This window comes from Chelonoidis abingdonii, chromosome 2 (genome assembly GCF_003597395.2).
Source record: "Chelonoidis abingdonii isolate Lonesome George chromosome 2, CheloAbing_2.0, whole genome shotgun sequence".
NCBI classification, from domain to species: domain Eukaryota; kingdom Metazoa; phylum Chordata; order Testudines; family Testudinidae; genus Chelonoidis; species Chelonoidis abingdonii.
Window position 1 is genome coordinate 301,814,603 of NC_133770.1, and position 15,769 is coordinate 301,830,371.

Genomic DNA, 15,769 nt, shown 5'->3' on the forward strand with positions numbered 1-15,769 from the left:
ATGGTGCAATTGAACATTCAGGCTGAACCTCAGAAGGCTCAAGTACATGCTGGGGAAGGGGCTGCGCAGAAGGGGTACTCGTGGTTGTGGAGACATGGCCATGCAGGAAGAGCTGGGAACTCGCTGAACAGCAAAGGCCGATTTTAACGGCCAGCACGGTTCTGGTACCGCCCCTGCTGCCAGTGAAGCCAGCACTGCCTGCCCCGCCCTTGCAGAAGCTCCCTCACCCAGCGCCATGGACAGGGTGGATTCTCTAAAGAAAGGAGTGTCAGTCACAGATAAACTTTATTGGTGTAACGATACATTGCTGTGCAGTAAAGTCAAACCTCACAGGGACTTGAACATGAAACTGGCCCCAGCTCCCTGCCCACGCGTACAGGAGACTAGAGGCACAAGCTCTTGAAGGTGCGCAGGGGGACAGCAGCTGCGCCCTCCCCTTGGAGCAGGGGCTCCCTGCCAAGAGGCCAGCTATGCACCACTTGGGCCAGTGAACATAGGGACAAAGGCAGGAGCGGGAATGCCACGTTCTCAGTAGCCAGGCTGGGATCTGGTCCCATGGTTCCTGGCCAGGGCCCCCTCTCAGCCATGGATACAGGTCACATTTGCCCAGACTGAGTAATACTGTGGAGCTTGCTGTGCTCACCAGCCCTCTGCCCGGGCACCACTGCAGACACCCCCATGCAGGCCATGCTGAGCATATGGCAGGAGTCCAAACTGCTCTTCACCCTGATGGCCAGCCATGGCACGGCTAAGAGGCAAGCATGACTCTTCCACGAGCCCCCAAATGCTGCGAGCTCGAGCCAGAGCCGAGCCGAGGGTGTGGCGCCCTAGCAGGGATGGTCAATGCACATGGTTACAACCACGGCTCCCAGCGCTAGGGAGCGCGGCCTCCTTAGGCTACAGGTGCGTAAAACAGGATACTGACGCAAGGTTCCCTCCCCACATCCTCCACTGGCCAGCAAGGCCCCCAGGCACACACTACCAGCTCAAGGAGGCAGATGGATCCTGCCAAGACAGCTCTTACTAGCAGTGATGTAGGGGGACCTGCTGGCCCTTAAAGCACTGAGCTGGGCAGATGTGCTGAGCTGGCCGTCGAGCAGTGCCCACAGAAGATGGGTGAAGGGACAACGCCCCACAGCGAAGGGGAGGCTCTGAGTGCAGCTGACAGCCCCTTGGCTAGGCAGGCAGGGTTCCCCGCAGGGCTCTCTAGCTGTAGGGAAAGCTATGGCTCACCCCAACACCATTTCTGTGGTGGATTCCAGCAGTAAAGGGGGCTGGGTGACGAGCGAGCTCCGGTGGATGAGGCTGGTGGATGAGCCAGCAGCAGAACCAGCGGCCGCGACAGCTCCCTCTGCAGGTGTGAGGCTGACAGGACACAGCTCCACGGGAAAGCTCCCGGAGCCCTCCCTGGCTGGCTGAGATCTAGGGGCGCTGACTGCGCTGGGCTGGCCCCTCTTCACCGTGCCCCCGCAACACAGAAGTTGGGCCCAGACCCTCTGCCAGCACATCTCCACTAGGGGTTTGCAGCTATCCAGGTGCAACCTCCCGGGGGGAGGCCAGAGGAGGAGCTGCAGAGAGCTGGCCCTGGTGGTGCTGCCCTCTGCAGACCCCATGCTGTTGCCAGGTGCTCCCCTCATGTACTCCAGTGCCCATGAAGAGCCGGCTGCTCTGCACCCCCGTGCTGCTTTGGCCCTGGGACAGCGTGCACTCATCCCTGGGGGCAGAGGGAAGCCTGGCACCAGGCCCAGCAGCCTGCACTAGGAGGGCCAGTGCTAGAGAACCGGTCAAGGGAGACAGAGGGGAGGATGCAGTTAAACCATAGCATGAGTCAGAGTCAACAGGGCTGAGCTCCCAAGACAAGCCATGGAAACAGGCTCTGCAGCGCTCCTGGAGAGTGGAGCAGGCTCCCGGCAGCCACCACCGCCCACCCCATGCGCATTCTTGCCAGGCTGATGCCAAAAGTCATCTGTGGTTTAAAAACAAACCAACTAACCAACCAGCCCCGCTGGCCTCAGCTCCATCTCCCAGCCAGTTCGTTTGCACAGGGGAGCAGCGCTCAGCATGGGGCGGAAAGGCGCCTGCTACAGCCTTGGAAAAGAGCAAACTGAGTCCGTGAGGTGAGCAGGAGCCAAGCAACCCGCCCAAAGCAGGGAGCAGGCCAGTGACGTGGGGGGAGGGGGGGTCACCAACAGTTCTGAACGAGGAGATCCAGGAGGCGAGGATGCCCTGCCCTGCGCCCTGCTGCTGCTTTGGCCGGACGGAGTTTGCTGGGTCGCCATCAGTAAAGGAAAGTGCCCGAGGAGCAGCCTGCCCTGCTTCAGAGCCAGCAGGACAGGACATCAGTGCAGCCAGCAGATCAATTCCTAAAGTGCATTGAAGCATCTCAAAGGCCCTGCACAAGCGTCTGGCGAGCCGGAGCCCAGGTCGGCAGTGAGAGTGCGGCCTCTGCTGACCAATCACGCAGCACGTGTCTGGAGGCAACGGGCTCTTGGGCAGCACCTGCAGCCCAGAGGCACCAGCTGCTTTCCACACACAGTGCTGTGGGGCAGGCGCTGGGGCACTCTGGAGCCCCTGGCACCGAAGAGGCTCTGTGTATGGGGTAGTTCGCATAACAGCCAGGGCTGGCCCATCCTCAGTGCTGATGGACTGGAGACTGGAAGGCTGGCTCAGCTGGGCTGAGTACTTCTTGGAGCTCATCTGGACACTCACATGCAGATAACCTGCACCCTGCAAACAAGAACAGCTGTCACAGCTCTGCCTAACATGCTTTGGGGGAACACAGCTGGCTGCAGCTGAGCCGGGCACCCCGCCCCTGGCGCATGCCAGTTGGGGCTCCACAGAGACTGGCCAAGGCCAGGCAGTCTCAAGCCCCTCTCAGAAGGGGTGACACCTTCACAAGTTTCAATTCAACAGGGCCAGGGCCTGTGCTCCCAGTGCCCACCAGGGCTAGAAGCTCTGCTCTCATTACCCGTGACTCTGTGTGCAGTCACACTTTGTGGGCAGGGGACAGCCAGGATGCCGCCCCGCTCGGCACATCCCTGCCAGCCGAGTTCACACACCTGTCCTCGATATTGCTGCTTTCCTTGTCATAGGCATCCATGCTCCCCTCCTGGTCTTCTTCACCGAGATCCATGTCCAGCTCGTTTCCTGACTCCGAGCGAGGGTACGTGGACCCACTGGAGACACAAAAGGCAGCAGTGAGCACAAGCCAGCTCCCCACAGCTAAGACACAGCCCCATTGGCACCAGTCTAAGGCACTGGCCTCCCATTGGGAATCCTGCCTGCACTGAGCAAGGGCTCCCAATCCGGCCAACTCAACCCCCTAGAGGGTGGAGGGAGGAAGGGCTGGCTGCAGGGACCCTCCCTTTGGGAGGCCGAGCAGTGATGCCATTTGGCGAGGGAGGGTCAGGCTGCCAGGCGGACGGCTCCCCTGGGGCAATGCCCTCTTCCCAAACAGCTTCAGGGGAGCCACGTGCAGCTGCAGCCATGTGAATGGCGCCTATGGCTACCATTCACTGTACGTCAGTTTGGAAGTGAAGCTGTATGCCGCAGACAGATCGAAGGGGCCTGGCTGCTCTGAGAGAGCCGTGCTCCCCTCTCGCTGGCTGAGGAGGGGAGCGGGGTGCAGATTCCCTCTAAGTTTTCCCACCCACGTGTGGAATGAATTTTGTCATGTGCACCTATATGGAGGTAGTGTGTGACATGACCCTGTGTGACATCACCTCATGTTGGTGCTCATAACAAAATTCACGTGGTGAGGGTGGGGCTGAAGGGTTCAGAGTATGGGAGGGGGCTCAGAGCTGGGGCAGCAAGTTGGGGTGCGAGGGCTCCATTTGGCGGTGCAGACTCTGGGGTGGAGCTGGGGATGAGAGGTTTGGGGTGCAGGCTGCCTTAGGGCTACGGTGGGGAAAGAGGACTCCTCCCAGCTCTCTCTCCTCGTGGCAGCACAACCATGCAGTTTACAGGGCAGCTCTAGCTCAGGGCACTGCTGGGGGGCGAGGGGGCTCCCCTCCAGGAAGCACTGCTTTCAGACAGGTCACACTTCCCCACGGCCCTGCAACCTGACCTGATGGAGCGGCAGGTGAAGAAGACAATCCTCTTCAGCCTCTTATTGTAGAAGAAGTAGTTGAAGGACCAGAGGCTGCCCTCCTCGCCAAAGGGGTCTGAGTCCAGGTCTGGGTTGTAGCTGCAAAACCAACAGGGGAGGGGTGAGAAACGCCCTGCCTACAGCTGCCTGGGCAAGAAAGGCTCCCAGCACCCAGATTCTCACTCAGTCCAGGCACGCTGCTCACTCTGGCCAGACACAAGTGTGACAGAGCAGAACCGACCCTTGGCACCTGGTGGGCAGAGCACAGCACAAATGGTAGTAACCCAGACACCTCCCCAGCACAACCCACAAGGCAGGCAGGTGCCAGGATCAATGTTGTGCAGGGAGACACTGAGGGCTGGTCTACACTACGGGGGAAAAAATCGATCTTAGATACGCAACTTCAGCTACATGAATAACGTAGCTGAAGTCGAAGAATCTAAGACTGAATTCTCACCGTCCTCACGGCACGGGATCGATGTCCGTGGCTCCCCCTGTCGATTCCGCAACTCCGTTCGGGTTGGTGGAGTTCCGGAATCGATATAAGCGTGTTTGGGGATCGATATATCGCGTCTAGATGAGACGTGATATATCAATCCCCGAGATACGGCGGGTAGTGAAGACGTAGCCTGAGGCAGACTGTTAGCCCACCGGGCCAGCAGCCCCAGGCAGAGTCAGGAGTGAGGCGGTCAGCTACCTCAGCAGCAAGCTCATGGTGTGCCCGGGGAGTAAGGGGAAGGCATGGGATCGTCCCTTTTATCTGCCTTGGCAAAGGGACCCTGTGACGAACTGGGAACGTTCTTAATGTTTCCCCTGAATACTGTGTTGGTGCCTCAGTGTCCCCTGTGCAGTTCTTAAGTATCTAGGTGGTGGAATAAGGGTGTGTGATTGCTGCAGAGCAAAGGGCCAGTGCACCTAGCAACTGATAGCCTGGGCCCCTTCTCTGCAAAGGTGCCAACTGAAGGTATTGGAGACAAAGCGGTCAGGTGGATCTCCTGGCCTGGGAAAGGGCTGAGCAGAGAGGAGGGGTGGAGGGGGGTTAGTCTGAGCTGCTGGAGACGAGCAGTGAAGTGCAGATGTGGGGTCCTGGCTCACTCCCCAGAACGGACCGGCCGGAGGGTCCGGTTCTCTTATCTACAAGCTCTGTTTTAGACCCTGTTCCTGTCATCGAATAAACCTCTCTGTTACTGGCTGGCTGAGAGTCACGACTGACTGCGGAGCTGGGGTGCAGGACCCTGTGGCTTCCCCAGGACCCCACCTGGGTGGGCTCGCTGTGGGAAGCGCACGGAGGGGCAGAGGATGCTGAATGCTCCAAGGAGAGACCCAGGAGGTGAAGATGTGCGAGCTTCAGGCTCCCCAAAGTCCTGACTGGCTTGGTGGGGAGCAGTTCCAGAGCATCGCCTGGTGACTCTGTGACAGACTCCTATAGGCAGGCCAGGCCAGAATCGGCAGGACATCCCCCATATCCACGACTGGCCACGCTACATGGGACCAGCCTTGAGGAAGAGCCCCTGCCCTGTACTCCCCAGTGGCGCATGGCCTGGCTGCTCCTATGCGGAGCAGGCCGCTCTGGGGCATGGGGCTGCCCTATGGCGAGTAGGCAGGTAGAACAGACCTGTAGATATCACACTCCGAGAGACAGATCTCTTCATCCACAGCATCCCACAAGTGAGGCTTCAGGGCTTTGAAGTCCTCCCGGACTGCTGAGAACAAGCTACAATTCACAGCATTCACCACCTGGAGGAGACCGAGACACATGGGAGTCAGGACCCTGCAGCTTTCCAGAGAGAAGCAGGCAGCCCCTCCCCAGGGGCTCTGGGCTGTGTCCGTCATGCCTGGGACAGGGCCCAGCTCCTCTGCTCTGGGGAGGCCAGACGGGAGCGTCCAGAGAGTCCGGAAGGGTGAGTTTGGAACACTGGCTGGCCCCGAGGGCAGGGCCAGATTAACGCAGGGGCTTTAGGGGCTGCAGCCCAGGGCCTTGGGCTAAGGGGGGGCCTGCAAAAATAAATCCATAGTTATAGACAATTCAGTGGTCACCAACCCGTCGATCGCAATCAACTGGTCAATCCTAGAGCCTCTGCCAGTTGATCGTGATCTCCGGGCCGCTAAAAGTCCCGCGGTGCAGCAGGGCTCACACAGGCTGTCTGCCTGCATGCCATGGCCCCACGTCGCTCCCAGAAGTGTCTGGCTGCTGGCGGATCTCTGCAGCTCCGTGTGCTGCCCCTGCCCCCAGCACTGTCCCTGTGGCTCCCATTAGCTGGGAACCGGCCATGAGAACTGCCGGGGTGGTGCTTGCAGGCAGCACACTACATTGTCCCCCTACCCCCAGGGGTGTGCAGAGATGTGCGCGCAGCAGGGTGGGGCCATGGCATGCAGGCAGATAGCCTGCCTGAACCCTGCTGCACCACCGGCCAGGATCCGCCTGTGATAAGCATCTCCCAGCCGGAGCCTGCACCTCCCACCCCTTCCTGCACCCAAAACCCCTGCCCCAGATCAGAATCCCCTCCTGCACCAACCCCCCTCCCCTCACCCTCTTCTGCACCCCAACACTCTGCCCCAGCCTGGAGCCCTCTCCTGCACCCAAACTCCCTCCCAGAAAGAAACTACTGTAACAGCTGTTCTGTTAGGCTATTTTGAATTAACAACTATATTCTACATGTTTTAAGACTGAAATGTAACCACAGAACATCTTTATGTTAATTAAAAGGCAAGTTTAGTATAGTGATTATAGCCTCGATGCCATAATTGTGATAATTTTGTTTGAAATTAGGAAAGAGCTTTGTATACAGGGGTTTCACAAAATTCTAACAGCCCCGGGACAACGGGAGAATTAATCCGGCCCTGCCCAAAGGCTCACTCCTCTGAGCAGGAAGGAGTCGTTTCCCATGCCACACGCGGGAAGCGATAAGCTAACAGCTTTGGCAAAGCCCTCATTAGTCACCCAGCCCTGTCCATGAAGGGGAAGCTGCTGCCAGGGTTCTCTTGGGATGGGAGATGTGATGAAGTGGGACTGTTCTTAATGCTTCCTCTGAATACTGTGTGGGTGCCTCAGTTTCCTCTATGCATTTCTTAAGTCTCTAGGTGGTGAGATAAGGGGGTGTAATTATTGCAGAGCAAAGGGCCAGTGTACATAAATGGCCGACACACTGTCTCCTGGCAACTAATGGCCGGGGCCCTTCCCCCCTACAAGGTGATGGCTAAATCTGTGGGAGAACAAAGAGATCAGGTGACCTCCTGGCCCGGGAAAGGGACAAAGCCCAGAGGAGGAGGGGCTGGAGGGTGAGTCAGTTTGGGGCTCGCTGAGAACGTAGAGTGAGGTGCAGACTTGGTTGTCTGGATCACTGCCCCCACAGGAACCTGGCTGAGGGGTCTTGGTTGTACCTACAAGCCCTGCTTGGGACTGTGTTCCTGTCGTCTAATAAACCTTCTGTTTTGCTGGCTGGCTGAGAGTCATGGTGATTTGCAGGATGTGAGGGTGCAGGGCACTGACTCCCCACACTCCGTGACAGGAGGAAAAACAGGAGTCTAACCTAGAACACAAGTGTGTGTGTGGAATAGATGCAGAGCAATGGGCACGCAGTGTTAGATACAGGGAAAACGTGTGGAGAAGCAAGAGAAATGCATTGTGGGGCAATAGAAGCAGAGGTGGGGTGGTTGGACCTGCCACAGGATCCCACGGGCACCAGTTGACATGGCTGCAGCTGCAGTTGGCTCCCCCGAAGCTGTTTGGGAAGAGGGCACTGCTCCAGGCTGAGGAAGGAGGCCTCCCGCCAGCAGGCACGGCTCTGGGCACCCTCCTCTCAGTCAGGATGGAGCTCTGCCCTCTCCTCAGTGTGGTGTCTGGAGAGCTGGGCATGGAAACCCACAGTCTGGGTGGCTTTCAAAACACTGAAAATGCTCATACCCAGCTCCTGCCTCTACCCAACTACCACCACCACCAGACCCTCCCCCGCACCACACACACAGAACAACCCCACCACTGTGAAACAACCCAGCCCAGCCGGCACAGCCTGGGGAAGTCAAAACCCCACCCACAGGCACAGCGTCCCCTAAAGGAGAAGGGCCAGATAGGCCATGGAGCCTGGCAGGGGTTGCTTATTTTACGTGGGAAGTGCTTAGATTTTGTGGTGACGGGCAACAGGACAGATCTTGACACCCTGCATGGGACAGGGGAGAACTTCGCTCCAGGGGCTGAGAGGGCAGAAGGGGAGGGTGGTCTCACTGGGGGGTGGGTCTGGAGGTGGCAGAGCATCTCACAGGGAAGGGTCTGGCTGCAGCCCCTCTCGGAGCAGATGGGCCTCAGAGATCTAAACCCCGCTGGCTGGATCCCTGGGGTCCCTCACCACAGCGAGCTGGAGGGAGCCCCGTCTCGGCTGCTCTCAGAAGGGCCCTGCCAAGCTTCACGGAAAGGAGCACTCGGACCCCAGCCAGCAGGGGCTGCTGGCTCTCATGCAGAGCTGGAGGGAGCCTATCCCATACCCAGTTGAGGCTCGGCTCCCTGCTGAACTCGTGGCTCTTGGCAGCACTGAAGTCGTAGTCAGGCCGGAAGGACTCGTTGAGGGTAGCGATCAGGTAGAAGAGGGTCTTGCGGCTGCACTTGTCACTCAGGGGCCCCTCCTCGTCTCCACTCTGACTTTTACTGAGCCTGCACACACAAGACAGCCAGGCAGGCAGCTGCTACCAGCTGCCCAGAGGCAACACACCAGAGGGAGGCCCCCAGCAGCCCCACCCCACACTCTGGGACAGGAATCCTATGGAAACCAGCCTCAGCCCCAGGGATATTGCCAGAACCCAGCGAATAGGGCTCAGACACGCCCCAGGATGGCACACTGGCAGGGACACTTCCCAGTGGGGACGTGCCAGATGGCCCTAACCAAATGCACACACAGGTACAGGAGGGAATGCACATGCACACCCACCTTAATCCAGGGGCAGCTAGAGTGCACAGCTTGACATGACAGAGCCCTTCACCTGCACAGAGGGCTGGCCTGGGAGATCACCAGTTCCAGCATGCACTGCTGCATCTCAGCCCCAGACAGCACTAACCCCAGGCTGCCTGTCCACACTGGGGTGAGGTCAGATGCAATGCATGGGGCATCCTGGGACCACCACACCTCCCTCAGTGGGCTCTTGCCCCAGCCCATTGCTACCTCTTGTGCAGGGCCCACAGAAGCAGGCAGAGGTCCCTAGTAACTCCCCGCAGAAGTCCTGCGCCGCCCCATGCCCAGCCCAGAGTGGAGGGCTGACATACCTGCTGGGGCTGATCCCCGTGGTCTGAGGGGGTGACAGGGCTTCAAGAACGTGTGGCTGGCCCTCCTGGCAGAACTGCTTAAACATGTGCTTGTCATCGCCTGCCATCTTACATGAGTAACTCTCGATCCTGCAAAGAGACAACACCGAGTGTGACGCCCGCTGGGGAGCAGTGCAACAGGCCCCTGGGCCCACGCCTGCTCCTCAGAACAAGCATGATAAGTGAAGGAGCAACGCTGGGTGCCCAGCCCCACCGCAGACAGAGCTCACCCCTCACAACACCGGCACTGAGTGCTTAGAAAGGACAGGACAATGGGAGCAGAGACATGTCCAGTACAGACACGGGGTTGGAAATCCCCCAAGGCAGCTGTCCTGGCTCTGCCCAGAGCTACAGGGACTGTGGTTTCAGAGAGATGTAAATGTGAGCCCCACAGCACCCTGCAGAACTGGCTGCTGAGGCTGGAGCGTGCATGAGGGAGGGAGGAGTGGTGGGCTGACCAGGATCCGGCAAATATTCTCCACGAACTCTGACCAGGAACATGCCCACGAGCTGTTCTAAGGAGCTCCTGTGTGCCCCGGCACGCCCTCCACCCCACCCCCTGGCCTGCCTTGCCAAAGGGACAGAATGAGGGGCAGGAAACCCAGCTGATCACTGCAGCATCAGAATCAAAGCAGGGTTCTGCCCACACTAGGGAGTTTGTCTGCTGCCAGTAACATTGTCAGAAAAGGGCTTCCCAGCCAGTGCTAGAAATGATTTGATGGCCACGTTGCACCCAGGACTGAACCACCCCGCACACACCTCCCCCAACACGCTCAGTCCCTCGGCACTGGCAACTAGCCAGCATTACCTCTGGTTCAGGGGCACGATGACTGACCAGCCGTTGCCACTGACCTATCAGTTCCAGGTGCAACAGAGCAGACGCACCAGGCAGGGCCCCTCCAGTCTTGGCTGGAACCCTGTGATGAACTGGGAATGTTCTTAACGTTTGCTCTAAATACTGTGTTGGTGCCTCAGTGTCCCCTATGCAGTTCTTAAGTATCTAGGTGGTGGGATAAGGGTGTGTGATTGCTGCAGAGCAAAGGGCCAGTGCACCTAAATGCCTGGCACTCTGCCTCCTAGCAACTGATGGCCTGGGCCCCTCCCCTGCAAAGGTGCCAACTGAAGGTGTTGGAGACAAAGAGATCAGGTGACCTCCTGGCCCGGGAAAGGAGCTGAGCAGAGAGGAGGGGCTGGAGGGGGTTGTGAGTCTGGAGCTGGCTGAGGACGAGGAGTGAAGTGCAGACCTGGGGGTCTGGCTCACTGCCCCCAGAATGGACCCGGCCGAGGGGTCCGGTTGGCTGTATCTACAAGCTCTGTTTTAGATCCTGTTCCTGTCATCAAATAAACCTCTGTTTTACTGGCTGGCTAAGAGTAACGTCTGACTGCAAAGTGGGGGTGCAGGACCCTCTGGCTTCCCCAGGACCCTGCCTGGGTGGGCTCACTGTGGGAAGCGCACGGAGGGACGCTGAATGCTCCAAGGAGAGACCCAGGAGGTGAAGCTGTGTGAGCTTCCTGACCTGGAGACAGTCTGCTCCAAGGAAGAGGAGGCTCCCGAAGTCCTGACTGGCTTTGTGGGGAGCAGTTCCAGAGCATCGCCCGGTGACTCCGTGACAAACTCCTCCTGGGAGAGCTTGTGGGTCTCATTCCCCAGGTTCAGCTCAGGTGAGGGGGAGGGATAGATCAGTGGTTTGAGCATTGGCCTGCTAAACCCAGGGTTGTGAGTTCAATCCTTGAAGGGTCCATTTGGGGATGGGGATGGGGGACCACCACCACCACCTAGTCAGGGACAGTACTTAGTCCTGCTAGTGAAGGCAGGGGGCTGGACTGGATGACCTTTCAAGATAGACAGGAGTGGCAAGGAGGCATCGCACAGCTCCCTGTGCATGGGCCTGGGCTTTGCTGAGCCCACCCACGTCTTCCCAGCAGAACGGGATGCCTGGGGGAGGCAGGAGTGCAATGGGGGAGGAGCACCAAGACGAGACAGAGGAGGGGGCTGGCCTGGCAGCAGCATGGGCCTTTGGGGTCATTTGGTCTTGCTCCCTGGCCCAGCTAAGGCTGGAGCATTATGGAGGCAGCCAACTGCCCCAGGACAAAGGGAAAGAGAAAGTGACCCCTGGTGACTGCCGAAGGCTTGATGGGCTCAGGAGGCTGCCAAGCCCCGCAGGGCAGGGGGAGCTGCTTTGTGGTCCCACACAGAAGAGGGGAATGGATTTGGAGTCCATTCTTCCTCCTGCGCCCCACCCCCACTCATGAGAGGAATTAACAGTTCAGAAATCAGTCTCAGGCCAGGACTATGCTGATAAAATTAGATTTTAGCAACCCTGCTCCGGGCTGTGAAGCTTCTGTGCCTGGCATGCTGTAGTTAGGTCGGGATAACTTCTGGTCAGGACCTGGAAGAACTCTCCCATCGACCTAGCTATCACCTGTCAGAGGGGGATTACCTCTACTGAAGTGTTCATGCCAGGGCATGGGGGGCACAGCTGCAGTGCCCTAACTGTGCTGTTGTAGCAGCTGCCGCCGTGTAGACATGGCCTCAGAGACATACCACTGCCAGGGCCCCAACACCGAGATCAGACATACTTCACATGTTCCTGGCTCCTACACGCCACTCCTTCCTGTTTGCCTTTCTATTGTGTGTGACAACAGGCTAAGAAGTCTCACTTCTGTTTCTTGCCACTTCCTGGATGTGGTGACTGGGCTCAAGTGGGGTGGGGGAAGGGTTGTTAGGCAGACTCGTCCACTGTCATCTGTTCATGGACACATTCCTATACGCCCCCCTAGAAATCCTGGGCAGATGTCCCCCCAGCTCCCCTGTGAATAAGCTGCCCACACTGACAGCGTCACTGGAGCAGGGTAACTGCAGCCTCCAGTCAGTTACAGGCAGGCCCTGCCAGGGCTCCGAGCTGCTGCCCAGGAGGTGAGTGGGAGCAGGAAGTGTGCTACTGGGGCTTGCAGGCAGGATGCAAGATGGTTTGCAGTCTTAACTGAGGGCGCATTCTAAACCAAACCCACATGGACTAAGCCTTTTGGGAAGGGCAGGAGACCCGGCCCAGGGCAGGGCTTTCTCCCTCCCAACTCTGCAGCATGTGCTCTACCAGCAGCAGGGACAGAGGCAGAGAAGACAGACATAGTTCTGTCCAGCCCCCATGGCCCCCACAATCGGCTCGAACAGAAGAATGCAATCACACTTCCCACAGGACGGCAGCAGCCTACACTACAGGACACACAAGTGCTGCTGGCCTCAGGGTCACACTGAAAAAGAAGTGAGGATTGGGGCACGTTCTGGGGAATGTCTGCAGCACCCTCTCGACCACTCTGCCCTTCTCTGGCTGCTGTCAGCCAAGAATGCCAGCTCTTTGTGAAGTGCTCGAAAAGCCCAACGCTGAGAGCGCGTGGAAAACACCCACACCCACATCCACCACACCTGGGCGAGCTGGGAAATGGATTCACTTCAGCCTTGTCTCTCTCAGCCAGCAAAAGCAGGAACTGACCAGGTCAAGCTAACCGGGTTTCAATGCCATTTAAAATGCCCTAAGCACGTGTTAGGGTTCTGCAAGGTGCAGTTTCATGTCACCGATGCGTGCTCCAATACAGACACAGCCCGAGCCTGCGGTGGGGCCTCATGTGTGAGCAGCCTAGCCACAATCAGAAACAGACTATGATGGAGATTCTGAGCAAACCTAGCCTGCCAGGCAATGCCAGCCAGCCCCACAGTCAATCAGAGCTTGACTCCCAAACATCACGTTCCTGGCCAACTACGGGTTTCAAATAAAGCCCAAAACCTGGAACGCCGATTCAGGAAACTCCCCAAATGAGCTCACCCCGTGCGAGACTGCCTGGAGTCCTCCTCGGTCCAGAGAGAAAGGCAATCACCAAGCCCACAGAGAGAACCAAGGTCAGGACTGGCAATGGAACCCAGGAGTCCTGACTCCTAGCTCTTTGCTCGAACCAGCGAGCAATCAATGGGGAAGCAACGCTAGCCTGCTAAACAAACGGGCATGTCACTGTCAGACACCCGCTAGCTGTGGGTGAGAGGCACTCTCCTACCCTCAAGCTGACCCCCTCGGGCCCACAGCACTGACCAGAGAAAAGCCCATACAGAGCTGTGGTCTGGCTGCTCTGTCCTAGTGGTCTACAACTGACATGCCTACCAGCCTAGATGTCCTAGGCTGCTGTGAGGATGAGCCTCTGCTGGGCCCAAAGAACTGCCACCACCTCCTCCTGTTCCACAACATCACGGTCCCAGCACAGGCCTTGCACAGCTCATGCTTCACAGCTGATGGGGGTGTGATGAGCACAGACCGGTCCAGCCACTGTCTCAGCCTCGTCACACTTGTGCAGCCGCCCAAGAATGGAAGCCATTGGCCGACTGGCTCCATTCTCGCGGCTCAGAACATCCTGCCTGGAGAGCAGACGTCTCTTCACAACACAGACACACCAGACTGAGGGTAAGTGAATCTCTCCAGTGGGTGGAACAACGCAAAGAGAGGAGGTGTGCAGGGCCTGTGAGAGCACAAGAACCAGAGCCTGGGAACCCACGGGCACCGACCTACCCCTACCCCTACACTGCAACCCCACAGCTTGCATATGTGCTGCAGAAACCTCTGCCCAAGTGTCTAGGATCCAGGTCGCTGCTCATAAGTTTGAAGAGGAGATGGACTGGCACCTCTGCTCTGCCTCCCCCACACCCACAGCTAGATGGGGCTCCGAAAGGAGACACCCAGGGGCTAGAACACAGGTGCTCAGGCTGGCCTCTGCTGAGCCAATGGCCAGCAAGTCCTCAGGTGGGTGGCCTTGGAGCAACACCCAGCCAAGTGTCTCACATCACTGCTGTTTACGACTCCTGTAAACATGCCTGGAGAGCACGTGCGGGATGTGCCCGGCCTCCTTCCCAGCTTTCCTCCAACAGGAGCAGGACCTCCCAGGTAAACAGCAACACTGCAGCAGGCAGAGGTGCAAAGGACAGGGGAGCACAGCGGTAGCCTTTTGTTCCCACTTCTGAGATCCCTAGACCAGGGCTAGGCAACCTGCGGCACATGAGCTGATGTTCAGAGGCACTCACACTGCCACAGGACCAGGGCGCTCTGCATTTTAATTTAACTTTAAATGAAGCCTCTTGAACATTTTAAAAACCTTATTTACTTTACATACAACAATAGTTTAGTTATACATCATAGACTTATAGAAAGAGACCTTCTAAAAACGTTATAAGGTATTATCGGCACGCCAAACCTTAAATGAGAGTGAATAAATGAAGACTTGGCTCAGCACTTCTGAAAGGTTGCTGACCTCTGCCCTAGACTGAGATGGAAGGCTCAGCCTAGAGGCACCGTGCCCTGCACTGCAACATGCGTGTAAGGTGGGGTGACTGACTCCCTTCCCCTCCCACCTGCTCAGAACAGAAGCAATTCTGGTAGGTGAGTGTCACTGGGAGCTGAGGTGACACTCCCTAGGGTGACTGTGGAGAGCCTGGAAGCAGACAGCTGAGCTGTGTGTGCCCCGAGACCCCAAAGCCCATGGCAGGTTGGAACTTCACAGACAGCTGGGCAGAGGCAAAGAGGTGTAAGGTCTACGCCGTCTATTCCGCCCCCACCCCCACCAGCAGCAGCAATTACTTGGACAGCACCATTCGATGCTCTTCCACTCACCCTGTCAGTACAGCGCCTAGTGCCTTGGTGACTCTAGCTTCAAGTGTTTCACTGGGGGGCTCCCTCCTAGCTGCTCCTGGCGGGGGGCCGCTCCTCAGCTGAACAGATCTCACTGCCAGAGCTATCAAGCTTGTCTGGCCCCCTTCGGGGGGGGACTTTCTGCACCACAGGAAGGGCACAAAAAGAGGTGGCTCAAGTCCCTGGGGAAGCACAGCAGGAAGCTTTGATAACACTCACCTGCCAATGATGTGAGCATCTCCCGTCTCCACTGTCAGCTGAGAGTTTATTGCTTCAAAACTCGAGTTCTCTAACAGCTTCATTGTCCCACCTTCGGCTCCAGAGCGACTCCCAGTGCCACGGCTGCTGCAAAGCTGGTATTGCCTAGCACAGAGAGACAGGTTCCATCAGCTGCCCATCCCAAGAGCAGCACAGCAAGACTGCGGACAAGGCGAGAAGGGCCCTGATTCCTAGGGAGCCCAGCAGAGGGCTCGGAGGCCAGCACCTGAAGCATGGAATGGGTTTGGCTAGTCTGGCAGCGGGGTGATAAACCAGCACAAAGACAGGCAGGGGAGGCAGCGGTCAGGAGGCAGATGCCCCGCTTCGCGGGGCAAACAAGAACAGATCTCACCTTCCTAGGAAGAAGCCAGGCAGCCTCCCAGGCTAACCCCATCGCACACTGCTGTATCCCACTCCCAGGTGACTGAGGTACCAGCAAAGGGCAAGCTGCCCTGCAGCTCTCCACAT

General features: G+C 58.0%; 1 protein-coding gene across 1 annotated transcript in view; it reads right to left on the bottom strand.

Annotated features, from left to right (window-relative positions):
• Positions 1 to 266: 266 nt before the first annotated feature.
• The window catches only part of MAF1 (MAF1 negative regulator of RNA polymerase III), a 32,793-nt gene continuing 17,290 nt past the window's right edge, over positions 267 to 15,769 (bottom strand). Inside the window, exons 2-8 of the mRNA XM_032803544.2 lie at positions 15,263 to 15,406; positions 9,339 to 9,467; positions 8,567 to 8,732; positions 5,703 to 5,824; positions 4,067 to 4,186; positions 3,060 to 3,176; positions 267 to 2,727 (exon numbers count right to left, since the gene is read on the bottom strand). Coding sequence (XP_032659435.1) covers positions 2,706 to 2,727; positions 3,060 to 3,176; positions 4,067 to 4,186; positions 5,703 to 5,824; positions 8,567 to 8,732; positions 9,339 to 9,467; positions 15,263 to 15,345 — 759 coding nt within the window. The 5' untranslated portion in view covers positions 15,346 to 15,406 and the 3' untranslated portion in view covers positions 267 to 2,705. The remainder of the gene's footprint in view (positions 2,728 to 3,059; positions 3,177 to 4,066; positions 4,187 to 5,702; positions 5,825 to 8,566; positions 8,733 to 9,338; positions 9,468 to 15,262; positions 15,407 to 15,769) is intronic.